The following is a 25,824-nucleotide window of genomic DNA, read 5'->3' as shown; positions in this document are numbered from 1 at the left end:
ACCATAGAGAACGAAGGTGGCGAAGAGGCGAGGCGAAGCGAGGCGAGGCGAGGCGAGGCGAAGCGAGAACAGCCGAAATGGAGGAGAGCCAAACATCGGAAAGTGTCGCCGTGCTACCGGACATGTCCGAACCGTTGACGAGCGAGACCGAGGAGGCGACCACGCTGACGAGTGAGCACGAGGCACATCCCGTTGCTGTCACGGCGAGTGTTACTTCGGTGCCAGGCGTATCAGGCGTTCCTGGAGTCGGTGTGCCGGTTTCTCTACCCGTAGGCTCCATCATCGGCGTATCTAACTCGACCCATGGCGCGACCTTCAACGTCATCACCTCGGATCAGTTACAGGTACGCCCATAAAGTCCGAGTAAACATCCCGTAGGACATCGAGAGATATCAAGACGATTTTACAAATATATATACGTATAAACGGGAGAAACGCGATCGATGACGTGTTATTTTTCTTGTGTTATTTTACTCACGCGAATGATGGATGCGAGATGGATGCGACGCGTGCGAGTGCGAATGCGAGTGCGCCTGTCCAGCGCAATGACAATTCGAGGACACGTGCCGTTTCGACATTTCAACTTTCAACGTTTCAACTACGTTCGCATTACGGCTTTCATAAATTTATTGTGAATTTTATTTATTTATTTTTTTTCCATTAAGAATTTAACTACGAGACAATTTTGAGATATTATGTAATTCTCAATTCATGTGAAACGCAAATCTTATGTAGCACAAAATCGGTTCATACGCGAGCAATATATCTTACAATTAGTTCCTCGTGTTTAATATTCCTTTGGTAATCATACAATGTATAAATTAACTAATTTTACTCCATTGTAAACATTAATCAAGGTCCTCTAGTCTAGAAGATAAAAAAAAAAGATAAATACAACATATACTATATAAATTATATATTTATATTATTTGCAGCTGCCAAATTCAGGACAATTTAAACAGATGCTATGCGTCGATAATGGATTCATTTGTGATTCGCGTCATGATAAAGACTCGGATCCTCTACGTTGGAACGGTGAGCTGAAGGCAACCCACATAGTGATTCAAAATAGTACGGACGAAACAGAATCGGAACAAATACATGTTTCCACTCCCAATTCTCAGCCAATATACAGTTGGTCTGAATCTGCAAATTTAGCGGTTTTACCTGTCAGATGTAAAAACACAAACGCAGAATTGCACAAGAGTAGATTTGGGTCTGGTGGTAGAGGTCGTTGTATCAAGGTTGGCTCACAGTGGTATACGCCTAGCGAATTCGAGGCTCTCTGTGGAAGGGCATCTAGTAAAGATTGGAAACGAAGTATTCGATTTGGCGGAAGAAGTTTGCAGACCCTCATCGACGAACAGATTTTAAAACCGCATGCCACTTCCTGTACTTGCGCAGCATGCTGCGATGACGACAGTGCAGTAAGTAAATAAAGTATTTGTTATTTCTATTTGAAACAAATTCAAATTCCAATTACACAACATTGTTAATATGTTCAGACAGGACCGGTACGACTGTTTACTCCATACAAGCGCCGAAGAAGAACCAGAGATCCATCTGATGGAGATGCTCCCTCGCGTAAACATAAAATTGAAAATTCACGAGATGGTAGCAATAACGACGAGAGCGGCGATGAGGTCGTTGTGCCTGACAAAGAAGTCTGGCCACAGTTTGTTTCCACGGATGGAGGGCTGGTCGTACAACAATCCCAGGAACAGGACTCTGTCGTGCAAAATACGCATCAAACGGATGGTCAAGGCGACGATATTTTTAAAAAAATGGATGAACTGTCGAGTAAAATGATGAAATTAGCATACGAATTTAGACGTACTTTGGAAGAAGTGAAGGAATTGAACAGACAGCAGAGAAGAGAGCAAGCGCTAGTTGCACAACTCGGAGGACGGACGGACGTTATCGAAACTGTTGGATTACAGCCAGCGTCCGATGCACATAATAAAAAGGTAAAAGGAATACCGATGCGAGGAGAAAAGGTATTTTCATTTTTTTTTCTTTTTTTTTTTTTTTTTTTAGTTTATATTATGAAGGAAAGAGAGAAATTTCGCCATATTTTTTTTTTTTTTTTTTTGTTAAAAATTCCCAATTCTTCTCTCTCATATTTAAATGTGTGTTTTCTGTATTACACGACACATAAAATTTAGAAATAAAATTCTATCTTGAATTATGGCTTGTCTAAAGAAACCTTTACATCTAAAAAGATCTTTAGAAAGATAGAATTTATAACATAATAAATAACCTACTAATTATTGAAAGTAAAGAACTTTTTATTTAAATATAAATATATTTATATTTAAATAAGGTTTCAGAGATTAAATTAAATTAAATTATATTCTTCTTTTTAACCAATTTTCGATTTACTTTCATAGAAACTTTAAATTTAAACTTTACATATCAAACTACATCATCAATAATGATAGTAATAATAATAATAATAATAATAATGAATTTTAGTGTGCCAACTGCAATCGAGAAGCATTTGCAGAATGTTCCTTATGCAGACGTACGCCGTATTGTTCTACATTTTGTCAACGTAAGGATTGGGCAAGTCATCAGATGGAATGTGTGAGAGGTGCAGCTGAAACAGTGATGTTGATAGTAGAGAGTAACAGCGGAGATACGAGCACTCTTCCATCAGCCACTACAGACCAATAGCTAGTGTTCCTTACACCGATTCACCAAAAGAATATAGAGAACGAAGAATCCGATGTGGAAACGTTTCAGCTCAAAGAAAGAAAGACTTGAAGCATGCAAGTTGCACAAAAATAAAAAAAAAAGTGTACATAATTATGTTATACGTACAATTGTACGTGTGGTAAAAATTTTATATATATGTATGTATGTGTGTGTGTGTGTGTGTGCGTGTGTGTGTGCGTGTGTGTGTGTGTGTGTGTGTGTGTGTGTGTATGTGTATACATACATACACATATATGTATACACACACACACACATATATACATACATAATGTTCAATCATTATAACTTTAACGCTTAATAACACATTCCTCAAAAAAATCAATTTTTTTTCTATGAGAATGAAAGAAGTCATCATTTTTGCGATTTGAATATTTTTAATATTATATACAGTCGGACCTCTTATCCTACGACAAAAATTTGAGAGTGGAGGTATAATTCCCTTTCGCGGTCGTAACATAAGAGGATTTTTTGTCGTAAGATAAGAGATTTCGTAGCATAAGAGGGTCGTAGGATAAGAGGTCCGACTGTATTCTTAAAACTAAAATTATATTAAATTATATTTGTTTGATTTAATATCAATAAGCTCTGCACATATTCGTAGCGGTTTTTAAATTCGTAAATTAAAGAATATAATTTTGTTTATTTAATCTCTAAAGCCTTAATTATGTAAAAAATTCTTTACTTTCAATTATTATTGATTACTCAAAAACTATTGAAATGCTTTATCATTTTCGTAAAAGAAAAATTTTATTCTGGCCAAAGATTGTGCTATTAAACGCTAATGCAGTAGTAAAGAATAACTTCTGAGTGCGCGTACACGTGTGCGTGTGCGTGTGCGTGTGCGTGTGCGTGTGTGCGTGCGTGCGTGCGTGCGTGCGTGCGTGCGTGCGTGCGTGCGTGCGTGCGTGCGTGCGTGTGCGTGTGCGTGCGTGCGTGTGCGTGTGCGTGTGTGCGTGTGCGTGTGTGTGTGCAAGTATTTTGATGTATTTCTAAGTTACTAAATAAATTCACAACTACTCAATGATAGAAAAAAATACATGGAGAGAGTGTAGTATAGTAGTGTAATAATAAAATAGCATATCGTAGCGACGCTGAATCACACGATGGCATAAAGACGCATCATGTACATATATGTTACTTTATATAAATAATATTCGCCTTTAGATTAATTATTTCTGTGTATACAGATGAATTGTTCTCGATGAACGTACAGGCGATAAACGACCAAAGGCGACAACCTCATCTATATAAAGAAAATATACATATAACATGGAAGTTACATTTTGAATACATAATTGAATATTTCATTAATTACATATTATATATAATGTCATCTTACTTTTTTAAATATATATCTGGAATATACATATTGCTATATCCATATGTATGTGGGCGCGCGCGCGCGCGCGTGTGTGTGTGTGTGTGTGTGTGTGTGCGTATGATAGACATATTATACATGTATTTGAACCTATTTTATTTAATAAAGAACAAATAAAAGGCTCGAATAGAATATATAAAAAAGTCATAAACCAGACAGATAAGAGCCTAGCAGTGGTTACAGAGCGTGAATAAAAGGTCCATTATTTTTATATATAATAATCGATTTATATAAACGTTTAATTAAAAGTTTGTATTTAACATGTGTGTTGATCTGTCATAACTCTTTTGTTACTAACTGCTTCCCAACTGTTGTGATGCATCATTACAAGAATGGTGTTTTAACTGGCACTGCGTGAGAAACTCATCTGTAAGATGCAGTATATGAGACGAGATAAATGCATATGAATTTCACACATTATTAATATTATTACCGAACATGGATCGAAGAAGTACTAAAACGTTTAATTAAATTAATTTTTATGTAAATAATAGAATTTTTATTCAATCTCCATATAACCAATGCTAGGCTCTTATCTACCTAGTTTTTTATGTCCTTTTTTTCTTTTATTTATACAATTTCTACATAATGCCCTTCACTAATATTTAGTATCCAAATAATATATATTTTTCAACAAGAATACCAACAAATATTTATATACATATAAGTATATTTAGATATTAAGCATATAATTCATACAAGATGTATCATATATATATATATATATATATATATAAGCAAAAATCATTATTCATACTTTATTCTTTTTTAATTTGTAACTTTTACTATAGTTTATATATAAGAAAATTTTCGCAAAACTAATTCTTCTAAAGACAGGTGATATATTTATTATTTTAAGAAATGTAAAATCTTTTTTTTTCTAATGTAATTAACGAAATTAATTTTTATTAGACATATTACTTAACAAATTTCCTAAAATAGAAAGTTTTATCTAACTTGAGGAAGGATGTATATATAATCACATTAAATTAAAAAATTTTCTTATAAATGTAAATGTAAAACAAACTAAATTAATGTAATAAATACAAACGTGAATAATTTTGCTTTTTTTTTGTTTTTTAACATGTAGAAATATTTTATAATTTTATATAGTTGAACACACATACTATGTAATGTAGTATCTTATTGTCAGTATTATTTAGCTTTTCCCTCTCTCTCTCTCTCTCTCCCCCCCCCTTCTCTCTCTCTCTCTCTCTCTCTCTCTGTTGTATAATAATAATAAAAGTAAACATAGCAGTTAAAATATATCTATAGAAAATAATTATACTAATCTTATGCATATTCATATACATGGAAATGTTAAATGTAAAATGCACTATATATTTTTTACAAAACATTACATTAGAAAAATCGTATTATATATAGTATAATTAATAATTTCCATAATGTCTTAATCTATATAGCAGAGCAGAACCTGTTCTATTGGCAATGCTAAGATAACCACTGCCAGGAGAAAAATTTATCGTTTGAGGTAAACCTATCTTAGTTTGAAACGTCGGAAAGTTGGAAAATACGGTAAAGGAAGGTATGTGCAACATTTTAAATGCATTGTGCTTGTCAACTGATGCAGCACTTAATATCTCAGAAGTTGGATTAAACTTTAAGCTTGTCACGCTAGTTACAAGATTCATCACTATTTTTAAAGGTGTAGGACTTTGATCCTCCAGAACAGTTCTGGTGTTGTAAAGATTAACTACACCTTGAGTACTCCCTGTAGCTATAAACTGACCGCTTGGGGATATGGCGAGTGACGCGCAAGATATGCATCCATCATCAACGGCACGATTAATACATGTACGAGTATTGAGATCCCATACATACATTTCACTGCCATCTGCGTTTCAATAGGTTAAGTTAGATGAAAACAGAATTTAATACACAAATACAAACTGTTAGGAATTCTGTTAGAAAGTAAAAATTAAAATAAAAATTGTAAAGTCCTACTTACGGCCATGCGTGATAAGCGTTTTATTATCTGGACTGAATGCTAGTGTTCTACATTTCGAGTTCATCTTGAGCGTACCGATAAGTTCTTTAGTAGAATTATGTAATAAATATATCTCACCCAATCTTCCGCACAATGCTATTAAACTGCCATCGGGAGATACTTCAAATAGCTGGAAATATCAAAGGATATGTTATAATTTCATTTCAAGTTACAGAAATTTATTTCCAATGTATGTCAAATTAATAATTCAATAAACCTTCATATTTGTTATTCCATGTGGCAAAGATAATTTATATGTTTTGCCACTCATTAAATCATAAGTATGACAATACGGATAATATTGGGAACCAAGCAAGATTTCTGTTCCATTTTTCATAAATGTTGCTTTGCTGATTGGATATTTCTTAAATTGCATGCTATGCAACTTGCCATTTGTATGACCATCTACCTGCAGAGCACAAATGATTTATACAGTAGTAAAAATCAATAAGTGTTGTAATAACTAATCTACAATTAAATTAAATAATTTATACTTATTTAGCCCTTTCGCTACTATGGGCGACTATATATGATCATTGTCCAAGAGACACTATTTGTATACTATAGTCGCTCATCACGAAACACCATTATGTTTATAAATATTTATTTCAATGTTTAATTGCAAATAAATTTATTAAGAAATTATAAATATCTTGTCTTAAAGAAGAGCTTTTTCTCTTCCAAAAAGCATTGTCAAAACCATCCTTCTAGGCGTAAGAAACTAAACTCGAAACACCCAAGACTGTCCACGAACAATGTATACACTGAAGACACGAACTGTCGAACTGTCTCGTTCGACAGTTGCGTTCCGGCGCAGAGGAATAACGAAAGATTTCAATAAAAAACACATACTTGAAATAGTGATAAGATGCCTGATGTACCAGCGACCAAAGCTACAGTAGACAATGAGTGAAAATCTACACTAGTGATAATAGGACCTTCCGTATGAGTACTCTTATTCAAAGCTTTGAGTGCTTTGATATCGATAACATTTTTCGGCAGATTCTTTAGCTTTGGCATTTCTAAATGGCAACTATGCTAAAAACAAAAAAATCAAATAAAATTTAATTCATATTATTAAAAAAAAAAAAAATCTCTAAAATATCAAGATACCTTCAAGATATCATTATCCAAGTCATCAGCTTTATCCTTTTTTTGAATTTCAGCCCATTTTGGAGTACCCACAAACAGTTTGTACCTATTTTCTAAATATGTTGTATACAATTTTTCTGATCTTTTGGATGACAATTTATGACCCTGTGCACTTAGAGCTATATCCATGCTGTTATAGAATATATAAAATATATAAATATACAAAATAACACTATACATAAAATATATATATATATATATATATATATATATATATATATATAAACACTCATATATACATATAAAGAATAAAGCAAAAAAAAGATTAAATAAAAGTATTTTTTTTTTGCACATACGTATAATTGTAATCATCGTCATCTATCCATACTGTTTTCTTTTCTTCCAGCTTGGCATTTTTCTCATTATTTAAAATTAAAGTGTCTTGATTTGTTTTATCCTCATCATCTATTACTTTTTGATTTTCAGTATCAATGGGTTCACTTTTTACTTTGGTTATAGACTGATCATCTAGCAAATTATTTATGACATCACTTGGATCACCAAAAACTACTTTTTCTAATCTGCAAATTAAATATTTGTACAATATTTTAAAAATAACATTATTAGTTGCCTTATATTCATTATACTATACCTAGCTTCTTCATCCATGTCATATTCATTTTTCCGTTTTTTCCTCAAAGGAATCGAAAATTTTCTATTATATGATACTTTCGGTCGTACATATTTTTTAAATTTATATTTGTTGCTGTCTTCCTTACGGCTAAAATCTTTTTTCTTCATAGTCTTATTCATTGGGATTTATTCGATAGCACAGAGTTTAACGAAAATTATAAATATGATATGCACCGTGAAAATCTTTTCGGTAAACATATAACCTAATTCAGGAGCCTCGTTTTCTCACATGAGCGACGGAGGACGGGGGACGGGGGACGGGGGACGGACGAGCGACGGACGGGATATGGCAGTAAAGGTTATTTTACATGTAGTTGCATCGCAGCATTGCAGTCATGTGATCTGTGATCCAATCAGCGTCAATCTGGCTCGTGCCGCTCGTGGACGGGTGCTGATTGGATAGCACAGTGCTAAAGCCTTGTGTCTGTGTCCACGATCCGAGAACTTAGGGTGCGTTCTACTGAGAAGCGCGTCACGCTTCGGATCATCAGAATCGTCTCGATTGCGCACATGTTCGATCAGATACACCACACAAATCGATCGATGCCTAGGGTAACCTAACCAACACAGTTGACCAATCAAAGGATTTCATTTTCATCTGGCCAATAAACACTGTGTTCGATCGATACTCACCCAATCGACCGATGCTTAGAATCGTATGGACCAATGAGCATTGACCATTAAATCGCCATATTGATTTACCTAATATTATTATTGATCCATACAATTTTATGCTATGCACATGCAGCTTATGCAATTTGCGTGATGGACCTTGGGGAGGGGGCTTGGGGCTTCTGCCCATTCTGCCCATTCTGCCCACAGGAAGCGACGCAGTCAAGCCAATCATTTTACATCTTTTCCATAAGAGCAAAAAATTGATTGGCTACCGCATCGCTTTTTGCCACGCGGCAAGCGTTTCCGCGTCCTGTGAGCAAAAGCCCTTGAGGTTATCGCACATTTGATTGGTCCATTTTCTTAGGCATATGCTAATGGATCAATCAATTTCCTTATGCATATGTAAGTTTGTCTGACTAAGTCCTTAATATATAATAAATAAAAATGCATATTTAAAATTTTTATTACAATTATATATGAGAAAAGTGACAGAGATTTTTAATTATATAATGCATATTAACAAACACCGTTCGCTATGCAAACACATGCGGAACACATTGATGGAAGCATTGATAATTTAGAATCATCCTTCATCGTTATAAAATGGTGTAGATAGACTAGAATCCATATATTCGGACGATGATCTATGGTCAAATACAAAGAGACATTTCGGCTGGTACTGCTCCACAGCTTCTAAAAGGCTATCCGGATAACCGGGCGAATAGTATCTAAAACAATTTTCCGCGTGAATTTTTATTGTGAAAAAATCAGTACTGGATAAAAGAAAACGAATTATTTAAATTATAATTATTTTCTTATAATTTAACTTACAATTAAAATTTAAATTCGAATTTTTTATTTTTTTTTGTTCTTGTAATTCAAAATGTAAGACATAAGATAAATAACGCATAAGCGATCTGCGTGTAAAAAATTATTAATTAATTATATAAATGTACAGAAACAATGCATCGAAACTTAACATTATTGATCCGCTGAAGCGTTTCGCATTTATGTACTGCTGTTATCTATTTTGAATGCGATCAGCTGTGACAACATGGCGGGCATGCCGTCTATTTTGCTGGAGTGATTTAAATTAAGATAACAAAGATCCAGAAACGGAACTACACAGTTATACGTATTCGCTAGCAGTGTAAACAAGGTTGATGTAAATTGACGGGATTTATAATAGAAATGTGATAAAGAATTTGGCTTCAACATTTCTTCACGTGTGAGTACCTTATTACCGTCAAAAAAAAAGGGTTAGGCGAACGAGCAACTAGTGTTTTGCTCAATTATAATCTGTTTTCTAACATTCATCTATACAATTTAATTTATATTTCTTCTTTCAAAGGAATTGCATTTTTTTCAATGATTGTATATAAACATAAAAATGACTTTATATAGTAGAATTCTGCAAATTATTATTATTATTGTATACTGCGTGAAAAAATGTATTATACATTTACAATTTGATTATAAATTTTTACAAGGTAAAGAAAGGATATTGAAATTATTAAATGGAAATTATTGTGGAAGAAGATAGAGAGGGTAATTGTTACTAATAGTAATAGATAGATTTATAAGAAATGAGAATCAATGATAATTATGAAATGTTGAAACGATATGGAGATATGATAGACGATAGGAAATTGTTTGCTAGAATTGTTTTGTGGAAATATTTTTCTAACTATATTAGATAATGTAAGATCTATAAAAATAAATAGAAAGTAACCTGACAATTTCCTCTGGAAAACAACAATTGATAATTGTTATATATTCTGAGAGAGTGGTGCCAGGTTCAGCTTGAATTTCTTGTACTTTTTTCAAACCACCAGATGTTACAAATAGTCTTCTTGCTTTCGCATCATGCGGCAAAATCTGCATGTACATAAAAATATAACATTATTATGTACAACTAAACAAGTGATAACATATAAGGATAAAATAGTAGAGATACAAAAGCATCACACATTTAGTCTGTACAATAAAAAATTCATTTTAATGAAACAATCAATTAATATTTTCGAAAATATGTTACAACGAATGGTGCTATTATTTTTAATATCTCCAATATATTTTTCAATATATTGGAGATATTAAAAATATTATTAGCAATCGCACTGTATTATTGTATGTTACAAGTAGGCTAAGGTTTCTAAAATCAGATTGGATTTGTATAACTGTGATCTACTTTTTGAAACGAGACGCTGAAATGAATGGAAACTCGGCTTAGGCGAGTTTGAACTCGTCTCTTAATCAATCTCTTTAAAAAAGCTACAAAAAATGAAATCTTATTTTTTTTTAATGGAACCCTCTCAGTTTTTTTTTATATAAATCGATTTCTTGCGAGGAATGAATTTGCAAAAGGCAACTATATATTTTTTTTTTTTTAAAACAACGTGTTTTTCTTCATATCAATTGATTCTTCTCATTATTCTATGCATAACAGTATTGAGCTAAGAATCGAAAAATAAATATTTTATTATACGAAATATTTCATAGTTTATGTAAAATTATGTCAAATTAAAATATAACAGATCTCAAAACTACTAATTTTAGCCATCATAGCTTTATATTTTTTTACGTAGACTATTGCGAGAAATTGATTTATAAAGAAAATGGAATCTATTAAAAAAAAATGAGGTATTTACTTTTTTTTTTTAAATTAATAACGATGTCTCTTGTTTGTCATTTAAAAAAAAAAAAAAAAAAAAAAAAAAAACACTAATGTATCATAACAACTGCATAAAAAGAATTTCATCGCTATCTTTAATAGTTTCAGAGAAAACAAAAGCAAATTTACAGGTGTAAAAATGTTTACTTTTTATTTTATAATATTAAATTACAATTATATAGTAATGCAGAGTACTTTGGTTTAATTATTTCCGTTTTACAACATCAGTTTGTGTATATATATATATATATATATATATATATATATATATGTACCACTGGCTACGAAAGTAAAATGGCTAAAAATGTTCTGTAGCAAGTTCACGTGATATGCGTAATTTTATTTCAATTTACATTAATTTCCTCATTTTCATCTGTTCGCAGCGCTTATTGCAAGTTTTACATGTGGCTCATCGATAAAGCTACGCCGTTGAAATGTAGCGGAAGACTGCAACGGATATATTTTCAATCATCATTGCATTATATCCAATGGCGAAAGAATCATTTACAGTCAATTTTACTCTCATCAGCTGCAGTTTAAGGACGACTAAGGATCAATCCTGAAGTTTTGCGAAAAAAGCTAACAGGCAATAAAACATAAAGCATTGTGCTTTAGTACTATCGCGCTTTTGACGAAAATGCATTCGGACTGAAACATAAAAGCATTTCGAAAGAATATGCATTTAAAAAATTGTGTTTTTGCGTCGTGAATATATAAGAACATTAAGAAATCGGCTATGAAAAATTAATACGATTTAAATTTTGAACAATGATTCAACAGTTGAAGATTACAGAAAAATTTATACTTTTTATGAAGGATATATAGTGTGTTAATTTATAATAATATATATATATACATATATATAGTCACGAGTACTTGCGAATGCTCGATATATAGTCTTGATAACGAGACAAGATAGCTATCTTAAATTTTCGAGATATCGTGACAGCTTGAATGATAAAACAAGCACATTTTATTACTATTCTCTTACAAGTTACGTAATGCGTGTATATGTATTCGTGTATACATTGGCATATCTATAAAATCTCTTCTGTGAAGTTTCCTAATCAGTTTTTTCGAGATCACGCGACAGAGACTCCTTATAGAACTTATTAGAATCTGCGCGATTATAGAAAACTATTAATCAGTATCTGGACAATTCGATTTACATTTCAGACGAGTTGTCAAGTTTGTTAATTGTATATTTATACGAATAGTATATTAAAACAGGCAACGCGGAACAAGTGTCGATACTAAAATAATACAAATATAATACAAAAAATAATATAAATAAAACAAAAAGAAATAGAAAAAGTAACCCTCAAAATGATAAATAATCAGCATTGTGTGATTCTCAATACCGGCGAGACCAATAATTATCATCAACCGGTTTCGGCTAAGCCTTCTGTTGTTTCTGTATCAAGTATCGATTCTGATGTCAGCGACAGAAGGGACGTACGTGAAGAATTATATGCCGGAATCTTTAGGAGACACAGAAAAACTATACTGGTATTAGGCAGTTTTCTTAAGATGTTAAGAGTAAATAGAAACATGAACAATTATGCTAGTATTAAACCCAATGATGAAACAGATGAGTAAGCGGTAATCGACACATTAATTAAAGGAAAATTTCTTTTTGAATTATTAATTTAAATATTTTAAAAAAAAGACAGTTTTTTTATTTTGAAATATTTTTTTTTTTTTCAGCTAGATACTTTTTCAAACTTGCACAATTCGGAAACTCTCACAACTTAAAAAAAAATTTTTGTAATTAAGTAGATTTATATAATTCAAATAAATTTCTTAAAACATCAATAAAATAATCGAGATATCGAATGCAGTATTTTAAACCATTATATCTATCTATTAGAAACCGATATCTGGATTATTATTTTATTGATATTTTATGAAATATCTAAATTATATAAATTTACTTAATTAGAAAAATTTTCTACATAATAAAGATAAAGGATAGAATAAAATTCAGTTTCAATATTCTAGCATTCAACATTTTTCTATTTATTAACAACTTACTTATTCATTATTTCTTTTTCAATTCAGATATTTGTGTTTTATTTTTTCAATTTGTTATATGATGTGTAGTATATTATATCTATATAAATTTTTCTTATAAATTTCTAACAAGTTAAAAAAAAAATTTCCTTTATGTCACTGATTATAAATAAAAAATATAATAAATTATAATTAACAAAAATCAATTGAAGAAAACTGCCAAGGAAAAGATTTATATACAAATAGTAGAGAAATTCTTTTATACATTTATAAACATTCTGACTAAATTTTACAGAAACATAGAAAAAAACTTTAAAAGTGATTTGTACTCTATAGAAAAGTTTGCCTATGGAAAAATTAATTATTCAATTATCAACATACTTTTTTGTCAAAGTTTTGTCAAGTTACCATCATTGATTTTGATAACGACTAATGTGTACATTTATATTATATCAATGTACATATAATTTCTCGACATATTTTGCAATTCACTCTCTTTAGTATTCTCTTTTACAATTAGTATTAGTGTATCGATAAAACAATGTTGAACAATTTTTTTGTTTGTTTTGCAGAAATATTTGGACAGATTGCACGCTTTGAGCCGAGTATACGCCTCAATTGCTTTAGATTTAAGATTTGAACGGCAAAAATATTGGTAAAATAATTTTCTTTTTCTATATTTCATGCATATATATATATATATATTATGTACTTGCATTTGGAAATTTGTTTCATTGTATGTGGTCTCATGTCTCATATTAAAATGCGACGTTTAAAATTGTTTATAATGTTGAAAAAAATTACATTAAGCTCTTCACGTTTTCACAATGTCAAATCTTTTTATAGAAATTAAAAAAAAATTTTATTAAGAATGATGTATCGTATATATTTTAATGTTGCGGATATTAATCTAAATAATTAGCTCATCGGTCAATATCTTATTAATGTATACTGCAATTATTGTCCGCGTTATTATTGACGAGTTTAATATTTATGAGCCGCGCACGCGCACATACACACACACATAAACACAAACTGAGGGCATGATGTAAACGGTATAAGTTTTATAAAATAGTTATAGACTAATGCGAATATCAAATCAATGCCTTATTACTTGATACTTTGACATATTTTCTAGTTTCATCAATTAATTAAGTAATTATTAAAATCTATTACTAATTTAATCACTCTTTGTCGTATATACTTTTTTGTATAATCCCCTTATCTTTGTACTATATTGTCATACATGCAAATACTGCCATTAGAAAATAAAATAATACGGTAGAAGCAAATTAGTGAGCAACTTGAAAAACAATCATGCGTTTAACAATTTTCTAAAACATACTTAAATGACAAGTTTTGAACGATATCTATCAAATAAGATAAATATGTGTCTCCGTATTATTAGCAAAATCACACGTTGTCTAGTAAGACTGAAAAATGTGCTCTTTTGGAACATTATATATAATAGCGTTATCGACTGAACGGATTTTAACTCAATTTGAATCAATTAATTACTGTTTTACTATGAATTCAAAAGTCTTGTATCGGCAGAAACGATGCAATGACATCAATTGTTCTCGGAGCGATTAAACTTGCTCAGTCGAAAATGCTATAAATGTGCTATATATGCTATTTTAAGGGAAGAGAAAGAAGGAGAGAAAGACAAAGAGGCAAAACAAAGATGAAAGAAAAAACTTTTTTTGTATTTGTCAATTTCTGGATTGCTGTAGATTGAACATTATATAAACGTATGCAATGATACAAAGCATATTTTCTAACTGTAATACATTAAAATTATCTTTTATATCTAAACTGCGCGTACAGCCCGCCGTATCAAAAAGATTTATCTTGCCTTCTAAATAATCGGACGAGCGATATAAAGTGATTATTAATTGATTTACAAATCGATCGAAGAATCTGTAGAATATATACAAGTCATTTGCGTGATATTGTTATTAAGGCTGCGTTCCGATATTCACTGCCAGTATTGGCAGTGAAAATCTATAGTCTACGTGACTTATACGTCGTAAATTATAGATTTTCAGTACTGGCAGCGAATATCGCAACGCAGGCTTGTAAGTTTTATATTGTATATTGTTGCGTATGTATTGCGAAAATATTTCAAGATTTATTTGAAACTTTATGAAGAAAGTTATATTTTATAATATAGTTTTTATAATCTTAAAAAAAGAAACATATTAACGCGCTTTTTAAACAGCAGTAGAGCAAAAATTTATATACCGATAGCTTAATCAGATTGCTTGCGTATATACATATACATATTTAAATATCGCGTAACGTAGACATATGTACGTAAAGTTAATCACAAAACAGGATTTTTATTGGAAAGGTACAAAAGAAAAAGCGATACTTTGTTTATTCGATTCATAGAAAGTCAAGATTCTATCAGGATTTTTTCAACATGCACGTACCTATGTTTTATGCTATGTTAAATGCATTATTGTATGTATTGGATGGGGGAAGTGTTTGTATTTATTATTAAACTTTGTATAACGTATTATTGGAATGTATCACAGGAAGGAATCACGTATATGTGAAACACATAATAAAATATTTATATTATGTTTAATAAACCTATGGTTTTGCCATCATTCCTTTTTAATCATATTATTACCATTGTTCATGATTAGGTTTCAATTAAATTACCTTCAATTAGTCTTACCTTACTGAATTGGCCCAACACATATTTCAAGATATTAAGAGGTACGTCATGTAATAAAGGTTCAAGAGCTTCGATGTACATGCATTTTTGCAGAACTTGCTTTAATGCTATATTACATTTTGCCCTGAGATCATCGGAACTTTTTGGATCGTTATACAGCTGTTAAAATTTAATTTAAAAAAATTTAACAACGTAGTCAATTTTGACAGAGTTAATTCTGGCAGAAAGTAACTTAATATTCTTAAATACCTGCAACAACTTGGACAGTATATTCGCGGTTGCAACTGCTTTTGCATGTTCGGATGTATGCTTGCCGATTTGTCCGATCGCCCATACGGTCACTGCAAGAACATGATCTTCTGTTTCTTCTTGCAAGACAATCGCCAGTTGTACGATACCCTGCGATACAAAATAATTATTTATAGTTTAGAGTGTTATATTAGATAAACGAAATAAATGTTTTTTTTTTTTTTTTTTTTTCATTGAGCAATACTTTAGATCCTATTACAGCTACAGCCAACTGATCAGAGTGACCAGCGATGTAACCAAGTGCCATGATCGCTGGTAATCTAATCGTCGATTTAGAGTTGCTAATTAATTCGATCAGCGCAGCAATTCCTCCAATATTTGCTGTAAGTTGCGCCAACTGGAAGAAGGAACACAATTAAGAGTAATGAAAATAAAATGAAAAATAAATAAAAAATAAATTTTCATTAAAAAGAAAAGTTATCAATCTGCTTCTTCTTACTTCTAACGTGTGTTTGCAGATTTCTCTGGTTAAAATTGCGGCAACTCTAGCAACATTTTCATCCGGGTGCGCCATATGCACTAAGATATCGGGAAAGATTTCTGCCTCGATCACAGCTTCTGCTAATTCCACAGAGTGTTTGGCTATACTGCTTAGTGCTAACAGCGCTTGACGCTGCAAAATATTAAGAATCATTCAAATAATAATAACATTTCAGAGATTATTGTTTAATGTAATTATACAGGGCAAATCACCTTTGCTTTGGCATCAGGATTAGTCAAGGTTTTCGCGAGGAAGACGATCGCACCTGTGTCTACTACCGCTTGCGCGAGTTCGACACTGTGTTTACTTATGTCGCTAATAGCCGACGCCCCGATTTGTTTAATATACAACTCAGGTTCTTGCAAACACAGTACAAGAAGCGACACGGCGCCTCGAGAAAAAAATCGAATGTAGCAAAATATTAGTAAAGAATTTTTCTTTATGTTTTTATATAGAAAACATTAGCTGAAATAATTTTACCAGCATCTACTGCTGTTTGAGCCAAACTCTTGTTGTGTCTCGCAATATATCCTAATGCCCAAGCAGCCGCTTCCTTCACTTCGGGATCGAAATCTTCCAAACATTCAATTATAGTCTCCAAACCATTATTGTCCACTACTATTAATGCCAACTCTGGTGAATGTTTTGCTATCGCTCGCAACACAAACAGCGCTGCTTTCTTGTAAAATTTCTGTGTAACATATATACCTTCCTTAACTTTATATTCAATATTTTTATAATATATAACAAATTTTCAAATTGTTGCAAACCACAATTATATATATATATATATATATATATATGTTACATTTTCTTAGAACAAAAAAAATATATATATAAAATATTAAGTTCATTTTTTGTACTCTATCACAATTAAAGTGCTTACATTTAAGAAGTTCATACATTTTGTTTGTCTATGTTTTTCAGCAACTGTGACAATATATCTCTTCTAACAACAGCTTCTGCTAGTCTGGAATTATGATTCGCTAACTTGCCGAAAGCAAATGCTGCCATATGTTGAATAGATGGTACAGTATCCAGTAATAAAGGACGCAATAAATCTATCACGCCTGCCGCTTCTAAGCAATCGATATTATTAGGTTTCGAGGATAAATCCGCTATAGATTGTACGAAGAGCAATCGCGCCTTTTGATACTGATCAAACACTAAAAATATAAAAAATAAGAAAATTTTATATATATATCATATTACATTATAACAATATACCTAAACAATTAGGTAAACAAATCTCTATCTCTTTTTCTCTCGCACAGCATATATATGTATATTCTAGCATAAAACACAAATACACACCCAAGTATTATATGTATATTAATTATTAATAAACATTTTTTTACATTTCTGTCGCAAGAGAAACATCTTTTTTCTCTTTCTGGCTTTCTGGCTGATGTATTTGTTTATAAATAGCATAATAATATAAAGATAAAATAAATATATTTACCTTGTAAAATCGAGCGTGCCGTCATATTAATCACCGAAATATTTTTATCATTGTATTAAACGATCATCGCTATAATTAATATGTAACACTCTGTGTCGTGACAGAGGAACAATTTTTTTGACAGCTCTTAGTGAAGTCGTCGTCTGTTTGAAAATGAAAATCTAACGCTGTTAAGGCCGATATCATACTATTGCGTTTCGACGCAAAACGCTATTAGCATTAAAAGTGTCGTTTATCTTGATTAGTTACTGAAATTTAAACAAGGACAAAATACGCTAGTAGCCTCTTCTCGAACGCATTTTACAAGGGTTTAATTATAACGAGAATGTTTACGCACTAAAAAACATCATTTTATCTTTGCTGAAAGTTCAACAAGGACAAAGCACAACTCGTAGTGCTAAAAACCCCGCTCCTTAAACCCCGCATTATTGAACTTAAAGATTAGATTTTAAGAGAAAATAAAGATAAGAGATTTTTTTTAATCAATCAGAATAAAGAAATCTATGTTTCTTTTTATTCTGATTGGTCAATTATTCGAATCTCAATTTTTACTGCATAATACATATTGATTTTGAATTGACTATAAAAAAATTTAATTATATGGACGATAAATGGACTACATATTGTTTAACCCTTTTGCGGCTAACGCCGACGCCGGCTAGGTACATCCGGCATTCACAAAATGATCCACAAAGTCGATTATGGGTGCGTTCACGGAGCAGGGAGACGCTATTAGCGCTAATGGTGTCATTCTATCTTTGTTTACTCATTAAAAGTTGAACAAAGATAGAACGATGCTGTTAGCGCTAATAGTGTCTCCCCGAACGCGCCCCATATCTGATCTTATAAGATTTGCGACGTTGGCTTATACCTTACTTCCTGTTTTGAAATCTATCACACTAAAGAATATTACTAAATTATATTATTGTTTCAATTTAATTTTCGGATAATAATTAAAAAATAAATATTTATTACTTAATTTTAATTATCATTTTATTTCGAAAATGTTTTTATTAAGTATATATAACAGAAATTTTGTTGTTCATATTCTGTATGTTAATCAATAATTAAGTTATAATTGAATTATAAATTATTATTAATATTATTATACAATCATACAACATATATGTAACAAGTAAATATCGATTAAAACGCATAAATGCAATATATATATACAATTTTTTTGAGACACACACGCACACACACACATACACAGACGAATAAATTTAAAGAGAGAAACTTGAAATATTCTTTTTTCCAAAACTCCCTGAGACAACTGATTGACTGTAATGTGGATCCAGAAGTATTATATCTTTTACATCTATAAACAAAGACTCTCTGATAATTTTTATATGTTTTATTATAAACAATAGCTGTCCTTTTATCGATTATTACATAACATTTTTATCTTTCTTTATATTTTTCTTATATAAAAAATTTACATAAGCTATTAATTAGCACCTTAATATGTATATTTGTTAATTATTTGTAGATTTACCAATCAATTCCTGTTCTCTACGTAACTCTTGCTCGCGTTGTTGTTCCTTACTTAACGCTTCCTTTTGTTTTATCTGTTGTAAACGTAACGCGCGTTTCTATATAAAATAAAATATTTTTTAGTATAAAGCATATGTGCGAGCGTGTACACACACACACACACACAGAGATTTTTTTATCACATTCTGTAGAAAGGAGTTTTAATTCACCTTTAATTTGTAAGTCCTTTCATGAATATTAATCATTTCTTTTCTTATCAATGCTAATTTGCCTTGATAAACTTTAACAGCTGCAAACTGTAACATATATGTATGTACATATATATGTATATATATATATATATAAACTTATATATATATATATGTATATGTATATAAACTTATATATATATATATGTTTTGTGTGTGTGTGTGTGTGTGTGTGTGTGTGTGTGTGTGTGTGTAATATACAGCATGATTTTTAATAAGTACAACAAAATTTAAGAGATATTCTTTCACTTATTTTATGAAGTAAATGTCCTAAGAACGTATAAGTCTTAAAGTACTTGTTTTCAAAATACACGGCATCAAATTTGAGAAAAAAAAATAAAAATCTAAAAACATGTTTAGAGATATTTATTCAAAAGTTTAGTACATGCGGTATGAAAACTACTTTCCAGTACCAATGAAACATTTGTAGGTCTATCGTGAGCGTACGTATGGGTAATTTTTTGTTAATAAAAAAGAGATACGTTATTGTTTTTTTCCAAATTTAACAATTTTTTTTTTAAATCTCGAATTAAAACTCAATAAATAACGTCAGGAGAAAGGCAATACGAGCCAAGCAAAAGGTGTAAAGGTACAAATAAAAACTCAAGTTCAAACTTATTAGTTTTACTTAAGAGCTTTTTAAATTATTATTATAAAACTCAACAGAAACTGCCTCTTCTATTTTTTTGATGCAATTATCTGTTTTCAAGTTAAAGTAAAAAATGTAAAACACTTTGAAATTTTTTCTTAGATTTTCAAAATTTTCATTTTTTTCTTCACATTTATCATTCTGTATTTTGAACACAAAACTATACAAAGACATATGTTCATAGAACATTTTCTTGCTAATATAGGCCAAGGAATATCCCCTCAAATTTTTTTGCATTTACTTAAAAAACATTCTATATATATAATATATATTGTATATATATGTATATACAGGATAATTCAGACTCATCCCACTGATTTTTCTTAAAAATAGAATGTCACAGGAAATTACAGAAAAAAATTTTCATTACTAAAGGTCATCCAAAATATTCGTTGATGATGATTTCATCTTTTTGGGAAATAGGTATATAACTGGAATCAATTTTAAAATTTTGAATGGAAACTTGAATGAGTCGAGTATCGAGGGCATCATAGACTACGTTTACACGTTAATTTTAATCCATAGCAATAATATCTGTAGTTCTAAGCTAATTACTAACTAATCACAATCATTTCATTCTTCAGAGGAATAGCTGTAATTGGTCAATTTTAGAACTACGGATGTTATTAAAAACGATTAACGTGACGTGTAAACGTAGTCAATTAGGAATGATTACGCATAGACATAATCAATTAAGAGTAACTACGTACAAACGTAGTCATTGGACGCATTTAGCTGACTCAATTTCGCTTGATAATAATCGAATATGATTGACTTTTATTTTTAAAACCAATAAATTAACATCAACTACTAGCGGAAAATCTAGTAATGTTGCTCAATTGTTGAGTCCTGAATGAAGCTATTGTGGCAAAGAAAACTATTAAGTCACTTTCTTATAATATTCGACATTGATTTGTTGGATCTAAAGTAGGAAACAATCAATTTCAAAGCTCTATCCAATGATATCTCACTCGATCCGTGTTCCTATTTAAAATTTTAAAATTACATCTACTTTCAGTTTGTCCCGAAAAATGAAACCATCACTAATAAATACTCAATAGATGTTTTTTAATAATGAAAATTTTTTCCATAACTTTCTGTGACTTTTCATTTTTGAAAAAACCAAGCGAGACGAATGATCTGACTTACCTTATGAATATATATAAATATACTTTACTTGGCTTTTCTATTGTAGAATGGAAATGTTAAAATTCCAAGTACATATACATATACTATTATAAGTCATACCATATCATTTAAATCTATATCCTCAAATGTTTCGTGTATCTTTTTGTTTTCAAGTTGCATATGAGCAAGTAAAGCTTCTTGCTTATTTCTACAAGAAAAGACACAATCAAGGCAAAAGAATCAAACCAAAATCTTTATTATTTGCATTAATTATTTAATTAACATACTTACGTGAGTTCAAAAAGTTCATTTTTAACTTGTGCCAATGGAGGTTGACAAATGCTCAAGAGACCCTCGGCCAACTTTTCTACTACTTTTGTGAAATATATCGTATCTTCGCTATCAAAGAATAAACAATAATATATATATATATAGAGTAAAGGTATGTCTGATGATGTATGTTAAAAAATTGCACATTTCTAAACTTGATATGCGTGTGTGTGTATATACGGTGTGTAAATAAGTATAAAAATTAGAAATTACCTCGCTTCCGTCTCAATTTTCAATTGAATCTCTGCCGCTCCAGCTTCTTCAATGTCGCTCATCATTTTCGTCGCTTATCTTCATCTCATTCAATCTCATTTGTGATTGTACGCTTCTAGCATGATTATATGTACCATGTACCAGAGAGAAGCCTGAGAGACGCCACGGCCCGGTTTTACATAATCCCTGAAAGCGATACGCCCTCTGTGGACATAAAAACGTGGACATTGAACTACATAGCCAATGTCCACGAATGTTCTCAATGGATAACTCATAATGTGCACAGTTTTGGTTGCGATCCGTGTTATGCTCCACAAAATTTATTAACACATTTTGCTTATTCACTTTTACCTAAAAATAATTTGTTATTTTTCCACACTGGCAATAATTTACTTTTAATATCAAATAACCAAGTAAATATTGTCAACATTCTAATTTTGCCAATAATATCTTGATCTTTTGTAATTCTTTTTCTTTTATTAAACGCTATTTTTACATTCTACATTTTACAAATTAAAACTTATTTTATATGAAAAAAAATTTTCTTTCAACAATTTAATAATTTAGAGTATTATATTATTCTATAAATACAATAATAAACTTTTAGATATCGATAGATTCAATTAAATGAAATAAAGATCAGATATATATATATATATATATATATATATATATATATATATATATATATATATATATATATATATGTGTGTGTGTGCAAACATACAAAATTTTTTAAATAGAGAAAAATGTTAATTTTTTACTTATTTAAGTAAAAATTGTTCGAATTATATCGTGTTCGCTGTCATAATCGTAAAAATTTCATTAATTCTCATTACATATTATTTTAAAAAAGATAAAATAAAAAATAAAAGTTTTAATTTTTACTTGACAAGTATTTTAATTTATATAGCTAAAGCATTAGAGCTAAAAAATTGTCCGAATTATATCGTGTTCGCTGTCATAATCGTAAAAATTTCATTAATTCTCATTACATATTATTTTAAAAAAGATAAAATAAAAAATAAAAGTTTTAATTTTTACTTGACAAGTATTTTAATTTATATAGCTAAAGCATTAGAGCTAAAAAAGGTCCCCGCTAAATATTTATAATCGTATAAATTCTTGTATTATTAATAAAAAAGTTTATGCGAAACACTTTCTGTAACAACTAATCGTGATTTGAAAAGAAAAGGAAAATTACTTATCAAAATTAATTAACCGAGATCATTGTTGGAAGAGACTCTTATATAACTATATATATAAAATACATAAATACATATTTATAATATAATATAAATTTTAGTAGCAAATGTCCATTTGTAAAATTGTTTTTTGTTATCATTGGATTAATGATTTCAAATATTAAATAATATAATGCTAAGAAAATATCTACTTTAGTATATATTCTTACATTATCTTAAGAATATCTGAAACTATATTATCCTTCAGAGAATTTCTTTCTTAAACTAACAATAAGAGTATTCTTTTGGCGCTTACTTTAAGGAAAGATATTATAAAAATAAGTAAAATATTCTTATAATAAAATGAGAATATAATTTTTTCGGTGTAAGTATAAAGTATATTTACATGCATATTAACCTCTGTCGGCAGATCGTTAAAGATTTGTATCTTTAAAACTATTTTAAAACTTAAATATATGTATATGTATATAGTTGAAATAAATATTTCACGTATATCTTATATAAAATTAGAATAAATATCATATTTTTATTTTAAAAGTATTACTCCTTTTCCTTCAATTTTTATATACAAGTAGATAATAAATAATCTATAATTGACAATAAATAATCTATTTTAACAAAAGATTCAAAATAATAGAGTAAAAATTTAACAGAAAATTTTATCTTAAAATATAATACGTACAAAAAGAACGTATAAAAAGAAATTTTTCTACGATTTAAAATTGACTCAGAATTCACTAGAATGCACTATATCTTGCCGTCCGAGGGTTAAAGCAACGAATTTATTTACAATCTACATCTCTATCTATCAAAATCTCTATATAAATCCATTGCTTTTAATTAAAAACTTTTTTTCGCTCACCGACACTGATGCATAACAGCGGAGTTGTCGACATTAAAGCTACGTTGTCTGTAACATACAAAATAAAATCCAAATTATAGCAGTCAATTTAAATAATTAATATTAAAGAATTTATTATTATACTTAATAAATTTATATTCGATGCGTACAATAATAAGCAGATATATATATAAATATGGAATAATTTTGTAAATTAAAAAGAAAAATTTGTAAAAATCTTTATCTCTGAGTTTTTCTTGATTAAATCATTCAAATAAATGAATCGAATTCATTCGTATAAACGATTAATAATAATTAATATACAAATAATGTTTACTTTAGGGTTGCTCCGCCGATGCAGGATGCCTCTCCTAGGCCTTCTCCTCCTCCTCTCAGCTTGTCAGGGAAGTAAGAATCTATTGCTTTATACGCGCGATATACTCTTTTTAATTTGTTTAAACCGCACAAAAATAAAATCGAAGCCGAGACGAATGTCAAAGAATAGCGCGCTATATGTCATTAAGGTCGAATATTATTATGTTATTTTGGAGTCATTTAGACGTACTTTAACACGTTAAGATTCATCGTAATATTATTACATATTATTTGTATTATTATTACGTAATATCGTCGCGAGAAATGTGTACGGCGCGCTCGACCTCAAAGCGACCGAACGCGAGACGCACATGCCGGCGCCGGAGTAACACACGTGCGCACACTACGCCCGCCGAAGTCGCAATGAATGACTCATCGTTGTCACGAGTTACGTACGCCGTGGTCTCCCCTCTCTTACTATGGAATGCGTGACGTCAAAGACAAGGTCGAGTATGCTCATTCTTTCTCTCTTTCTCCTCGCGCCAGACAATACAAATACGCACTATACTACTTGATACAATTTAACGCGTTGAAAAATGTACAATCAAATAATTCTAAAATACATGTAAAATTTCTTAACTAAAATGATATTATTATTTGATTTAATGCGATATATTTAAAATACATGAAAGGCGATTAGGAAATATGTAAAATACTTCAACAAAAGCAATCTTATGACTTACTATATGACTATTATAACTGCACGATTTATTTATTATATTCGTTGAAAATTATATCAATGATGTGTGTGTGTGTGTGTGTGGACAATTATTTGTAAAAGCGATAGAAATTTATATTATAGATACACACATATATTTATAGACGTATAATAATTAAATATAAATTATTAATGAAAAATATGTACAAATTTACTGCCTGTACTTATTACATTTACTAAATATGTATAACTCTCTATAATTATAGAAATTTGTCATATTATATTAAATAAATGTTTTCTCATTCATCGTAATTATTTAATTATTCATTTATATGTTTGTTTTTTTCTATCAGAAAAAGAAAAAGAAAGAACGAAAAGAACAGATATTCTATCACTTTATTCTATCACTAAAAATTAATGTATTAAATACAATTTATTAATATTTTAATATTTGTTTATTATAAAAAAGTTTTTTATAAGATCTGCCTGTTTTTTTTATAGCTTATTCTATTTAATTTAATCGATGAAAATATGAATTTTTATTAATAAAA

General features: G+C 30.1%; 5 protein-coding genes across 10 annotated transcripts; 2 read left to right on the top strand and 3 right to left on the bottom strand.

The window, feature by feature from the left end:
• The first annotated feature begins 23 nt into the window (after nucleotides 1-23).
• Nucleotides 24-4,239, top strand: Deaf1 (deformed epidermal autoregulatory factor 1). Of its 3 annotated transcripts, none has more exons than XM_072891693.1 (4): nucleotides 24-344; nucleotides 936-1,427; nucleotides 1,506-1,967; nucleotides 2,476-4,239. In XM_072891693.1, exons 1-4 carry the CDS (start codon nucleotides 78-80, stop codon nucleotides 2,674-2,676), a joined length of 1,422 nt encoding a protein of 473 aa, XP_072747794.1. In that variant the 5' UTR covers nucleotides 24-77; the 3' UTR covers nucleotides 2,677-4,239. The 3 variants fall into 3 exon arrangements, with proteins under 3 accessions (XP_072747794.1, XP_072747793.1, XP_072747795.1); XM_072891692.1 differs by having other exon boundaries at nucleotides 1,506-1,997; XM_072891694.1 differs by lacking the exon at nucleotides 24-344 and adding an exon at nucleotides 396-801 and having other exon boundaries at nucleotides 1,506-1,997.
• Nucleotides 4,224-8,159, bottom strand: Wcd (U3 small nucleolar RNA-associated protein 18 homolog wicked). The gene is made up of 7 exons (XM_072891682.1): nucleotides 7,849-8,159; nucleotides 7,553-7,777; nucleotides 7,218-7,386; nucleotides 6,957-7,142; nucleotides 6,322-6,513; nucleotides 6,066-6,234; nucleotides 4,224-5,951 (listed from the first exon to the last, which is right to left on the bottom strand). The coding sequence occupies exons 1-7, from the start codon at nucleotides 8,007-8,009 to the stop codon at nucleotides 5,488-5,490; spliced, it is 1,566 nt and encodes a 521-aa protein (XP_072747783.1). The 5' UTR covers nucleotides 8,010-8,159; the 3' UTR covers nucleotides 4,224-5,487.
• Nucleotides 8,160-9,087: 928 nt separating this feature from the next.
• On the bottom strand, nucleotides 9,088-18,269 carry LOC140665643 (sperm-associated antigen 6). The gene is made up of 10 exons (XM_072891973.1): nucleotides 18,130-18,269; nucleotides 17,571-17,833; nucleotides 17,148-17,358; nucleotides 16,880-17,058; nucleotides 16,626-16,799; nucleotides 16,371-16,523; nucleotides 16,127-16,276; nucleotides 15,878-16,036; nucleotides 10,237-10,382; nucleotides 9,088-9,232 (listed from the first exon to the last, which is right to left on the bottom strand). Exons 1-10 carry the CDS (start codon nucleotides 18,152-18,154, stop codon nucleotides 9,088-9,090), a joined length of 1,605 nt encoding a protein of 534 aa, XP_072748074.1. The 5' UTR covers nucleotides 18,155-18,269.
• LOC140665645 (uncharacterized) lies at nucleotides 9,486-15,525 on the top strand. Its single transcript, XM_072891978.1, has 3 exons — nucleotides 9,486-9,732; nucleotides 11,562-12,717; nucleotides 13,764-15,525. Exons 2-3 carry the CDS (start codon nucleotides 12,505-12,507, stop codon nucleotides 13,848-13,850), a joined length of 300 nt encoding a protein of 99 aa, XP_072748079.1. The 5' UTR covers nucleotides 9,486-9,732; nucleotides 11,562-12,504; the 3' UTR covers nucleotides 13,851-15,525.
• Nucleotides 18,261-24,969, bottom strand: Pldn (biogenesis of lysosomal organelles complex 1 subunit pallidin). Of its 4 annotated transcripts, none has more exons than XM_072891975.1 (8): nucleotides 24,578-24,961; nucleotides 24,262-24,309; nucleotides 22,195-22,426; nucleotides 21,943-22,050; nucleotides 21,772-21,859; nucleotides 19,836-19,922; nucleotides 19,628-19,724; nucleotides 18,261-18,377 (listed from the first exon to the last, which is right to left on the bottom strand). In XM_072891975.1, the coding sequence occupies exons 3-8, from the start codon at nucleotides 22,257-22,259 to the stop codon at nucleotides 18,349-18,351; spliced, it is 474 nt and encodes a 157-aa protein (XP_072748076.1). In that variant the 5' UTR covers nucleotides 22,260-22,426; nucleotides 24,262-24,309; nucleotides 24,578-24,961; the 3' UTR covers nucleotides 18,261-18,348. The 4 variants fall into 4 exon arrangements, with proteins under 4 accessions (XP_072748076.1, XP_072748078.1, XP_072748075.1 ...); XM_072891974.1 differs by lacking the exon at nucleotides 18,261-18,377 and adding an exon at nucleotides 19,276-19,450 and having other exon boundaries at nucleotides 24,578-24,963; XM_072891977.1 differs by lacking the exons at nucleotides 18,261-18,377; nucleotides 19,836-19,922 and adding an exon at nucleotides 19,263-19,450 and having other exon boundaries at nucleotides 24,578-24,969.
• Between the last annotated feature and the right edge of the window lie 855 nt (nucleotides 24,970-25,824).

The sequence above is a fragment of the Anoplolepis gracilipes genome, chromosome 5 (genome assembly GCF_047496725.1).
Source record: "Anoplolepis gracilipes chromosome 5, ASM4749672v1, whole genome shotgun sequence".
Lineage (NCBI taxonomy): Eukaryota > Metazoa > Arthropoda > Insecta > Hymenoptera > Formicidae > Anoplolepis > Anoplolepis gracilipes.
Note: the sequence above shows the minus strand (reverse complement) of the source record. Positions and strands in the feature narration are given on the sequence as shown.

Excerpts from the sequence above, each read along its gene's own strand:
- LOC140665643 (XM_072891973.1), bottom strand. The coding sequence starts at position 18,154 with ATGACGGCACGCTCGATTTTACAAG. Across the intron at positions 17,834-18,129 it reads GGCACGCTCGATTTTACAAG|TGTTTGATCAGTATCAAAAG; the intron begins GTAAATATATTT and ends TTATATTTTTAG. Across the intron at positions 16,800-16,879 it reads ATCCTGATGCCAAAGCAAAG|CGTCAAGCGCTGTTAGCACT; the intron begins GTGATTTGCCCT and ends AATATTTTGCAG.
- Deaf1 (XM_072891692.1), top strand. The coding sequence starts at position 78 with ATGGAGGAGAGCCAAACATCGGAAAGTGTCGCCGTGCTACCGGACATG. Across the intron at positions 1,428-1,505 it reads GCTGCGATGACGACAGTGCA|ACAGGACCGGTACGACTGTT; the intron begins GTAAGTAAATAA and ends TAATATGTTCAG. Across the intron at positions 1,998-2,475 it reads TACCGATGCGAGGAGAAAAG|TGTGCCAACTGCAATCGAGA; the intron begins GTATTTTCATTT and ends AATGAATTTTAG.
- LOC140665645 (XM_072891978.1), top strand. The coding sequence starts at position 12,505 with ATGATAAATAATCAGCATTGTGTGATTCTCAATACCGGCGAGACCAAT. Across the intron at positions 12,718-13,763 it reads GTTTTCTTAAGATGTTAAGA|AAATATTTGGACAGATTGCA; the intron begins GTAAATAGAAAC and ends TTTGTTTTGCAG.
- Wcd (XM_072891682.1), bottom strand. The coding sequence starts at position 8,009 with ATGAATAAGACTATGAAGAAAAAAGATTTTAGCCGTAAGGAAGACAGC. Across the intron at positions 7,778-7,848 it reads GACATGGATGAAGAAGCTAG|ATTAGAAAAAGTAGTTTTTG; the intron begins GTATAGTATAAT and ends TTTAATTTGCAG. Across the intron at positions 5,952-6,065 it reads AACGCTTATCACGCATGGCC|ATGGCAGTGAAATGTATGTA; the intron begins GTAAGTAGGACT and ends ATTGAAACGCAG.
- Pldn (XM_072891974.1), bottom strand. The coding sequence starts at position 22,259 with ATGATGAGCGACATTGAAGAAGCTGGAGCGGCAGAGATTCAATTGAAA. Across the intron at positions 22,051-22,194 it reads AAAATTGAGACGGAAGCGAG|CGAAGATACGATATATTTCA; the intron begins GTAATTTCTAAT and ends ATTCTTTGATAG. Across the intron at positions 19,923-21,771 it reads ATATAGATTTAAATGATATG|TTTGCAGCTGTTAAAGTTTA; the intron begins GTATGACTTATA and ends TATATGTTACAG.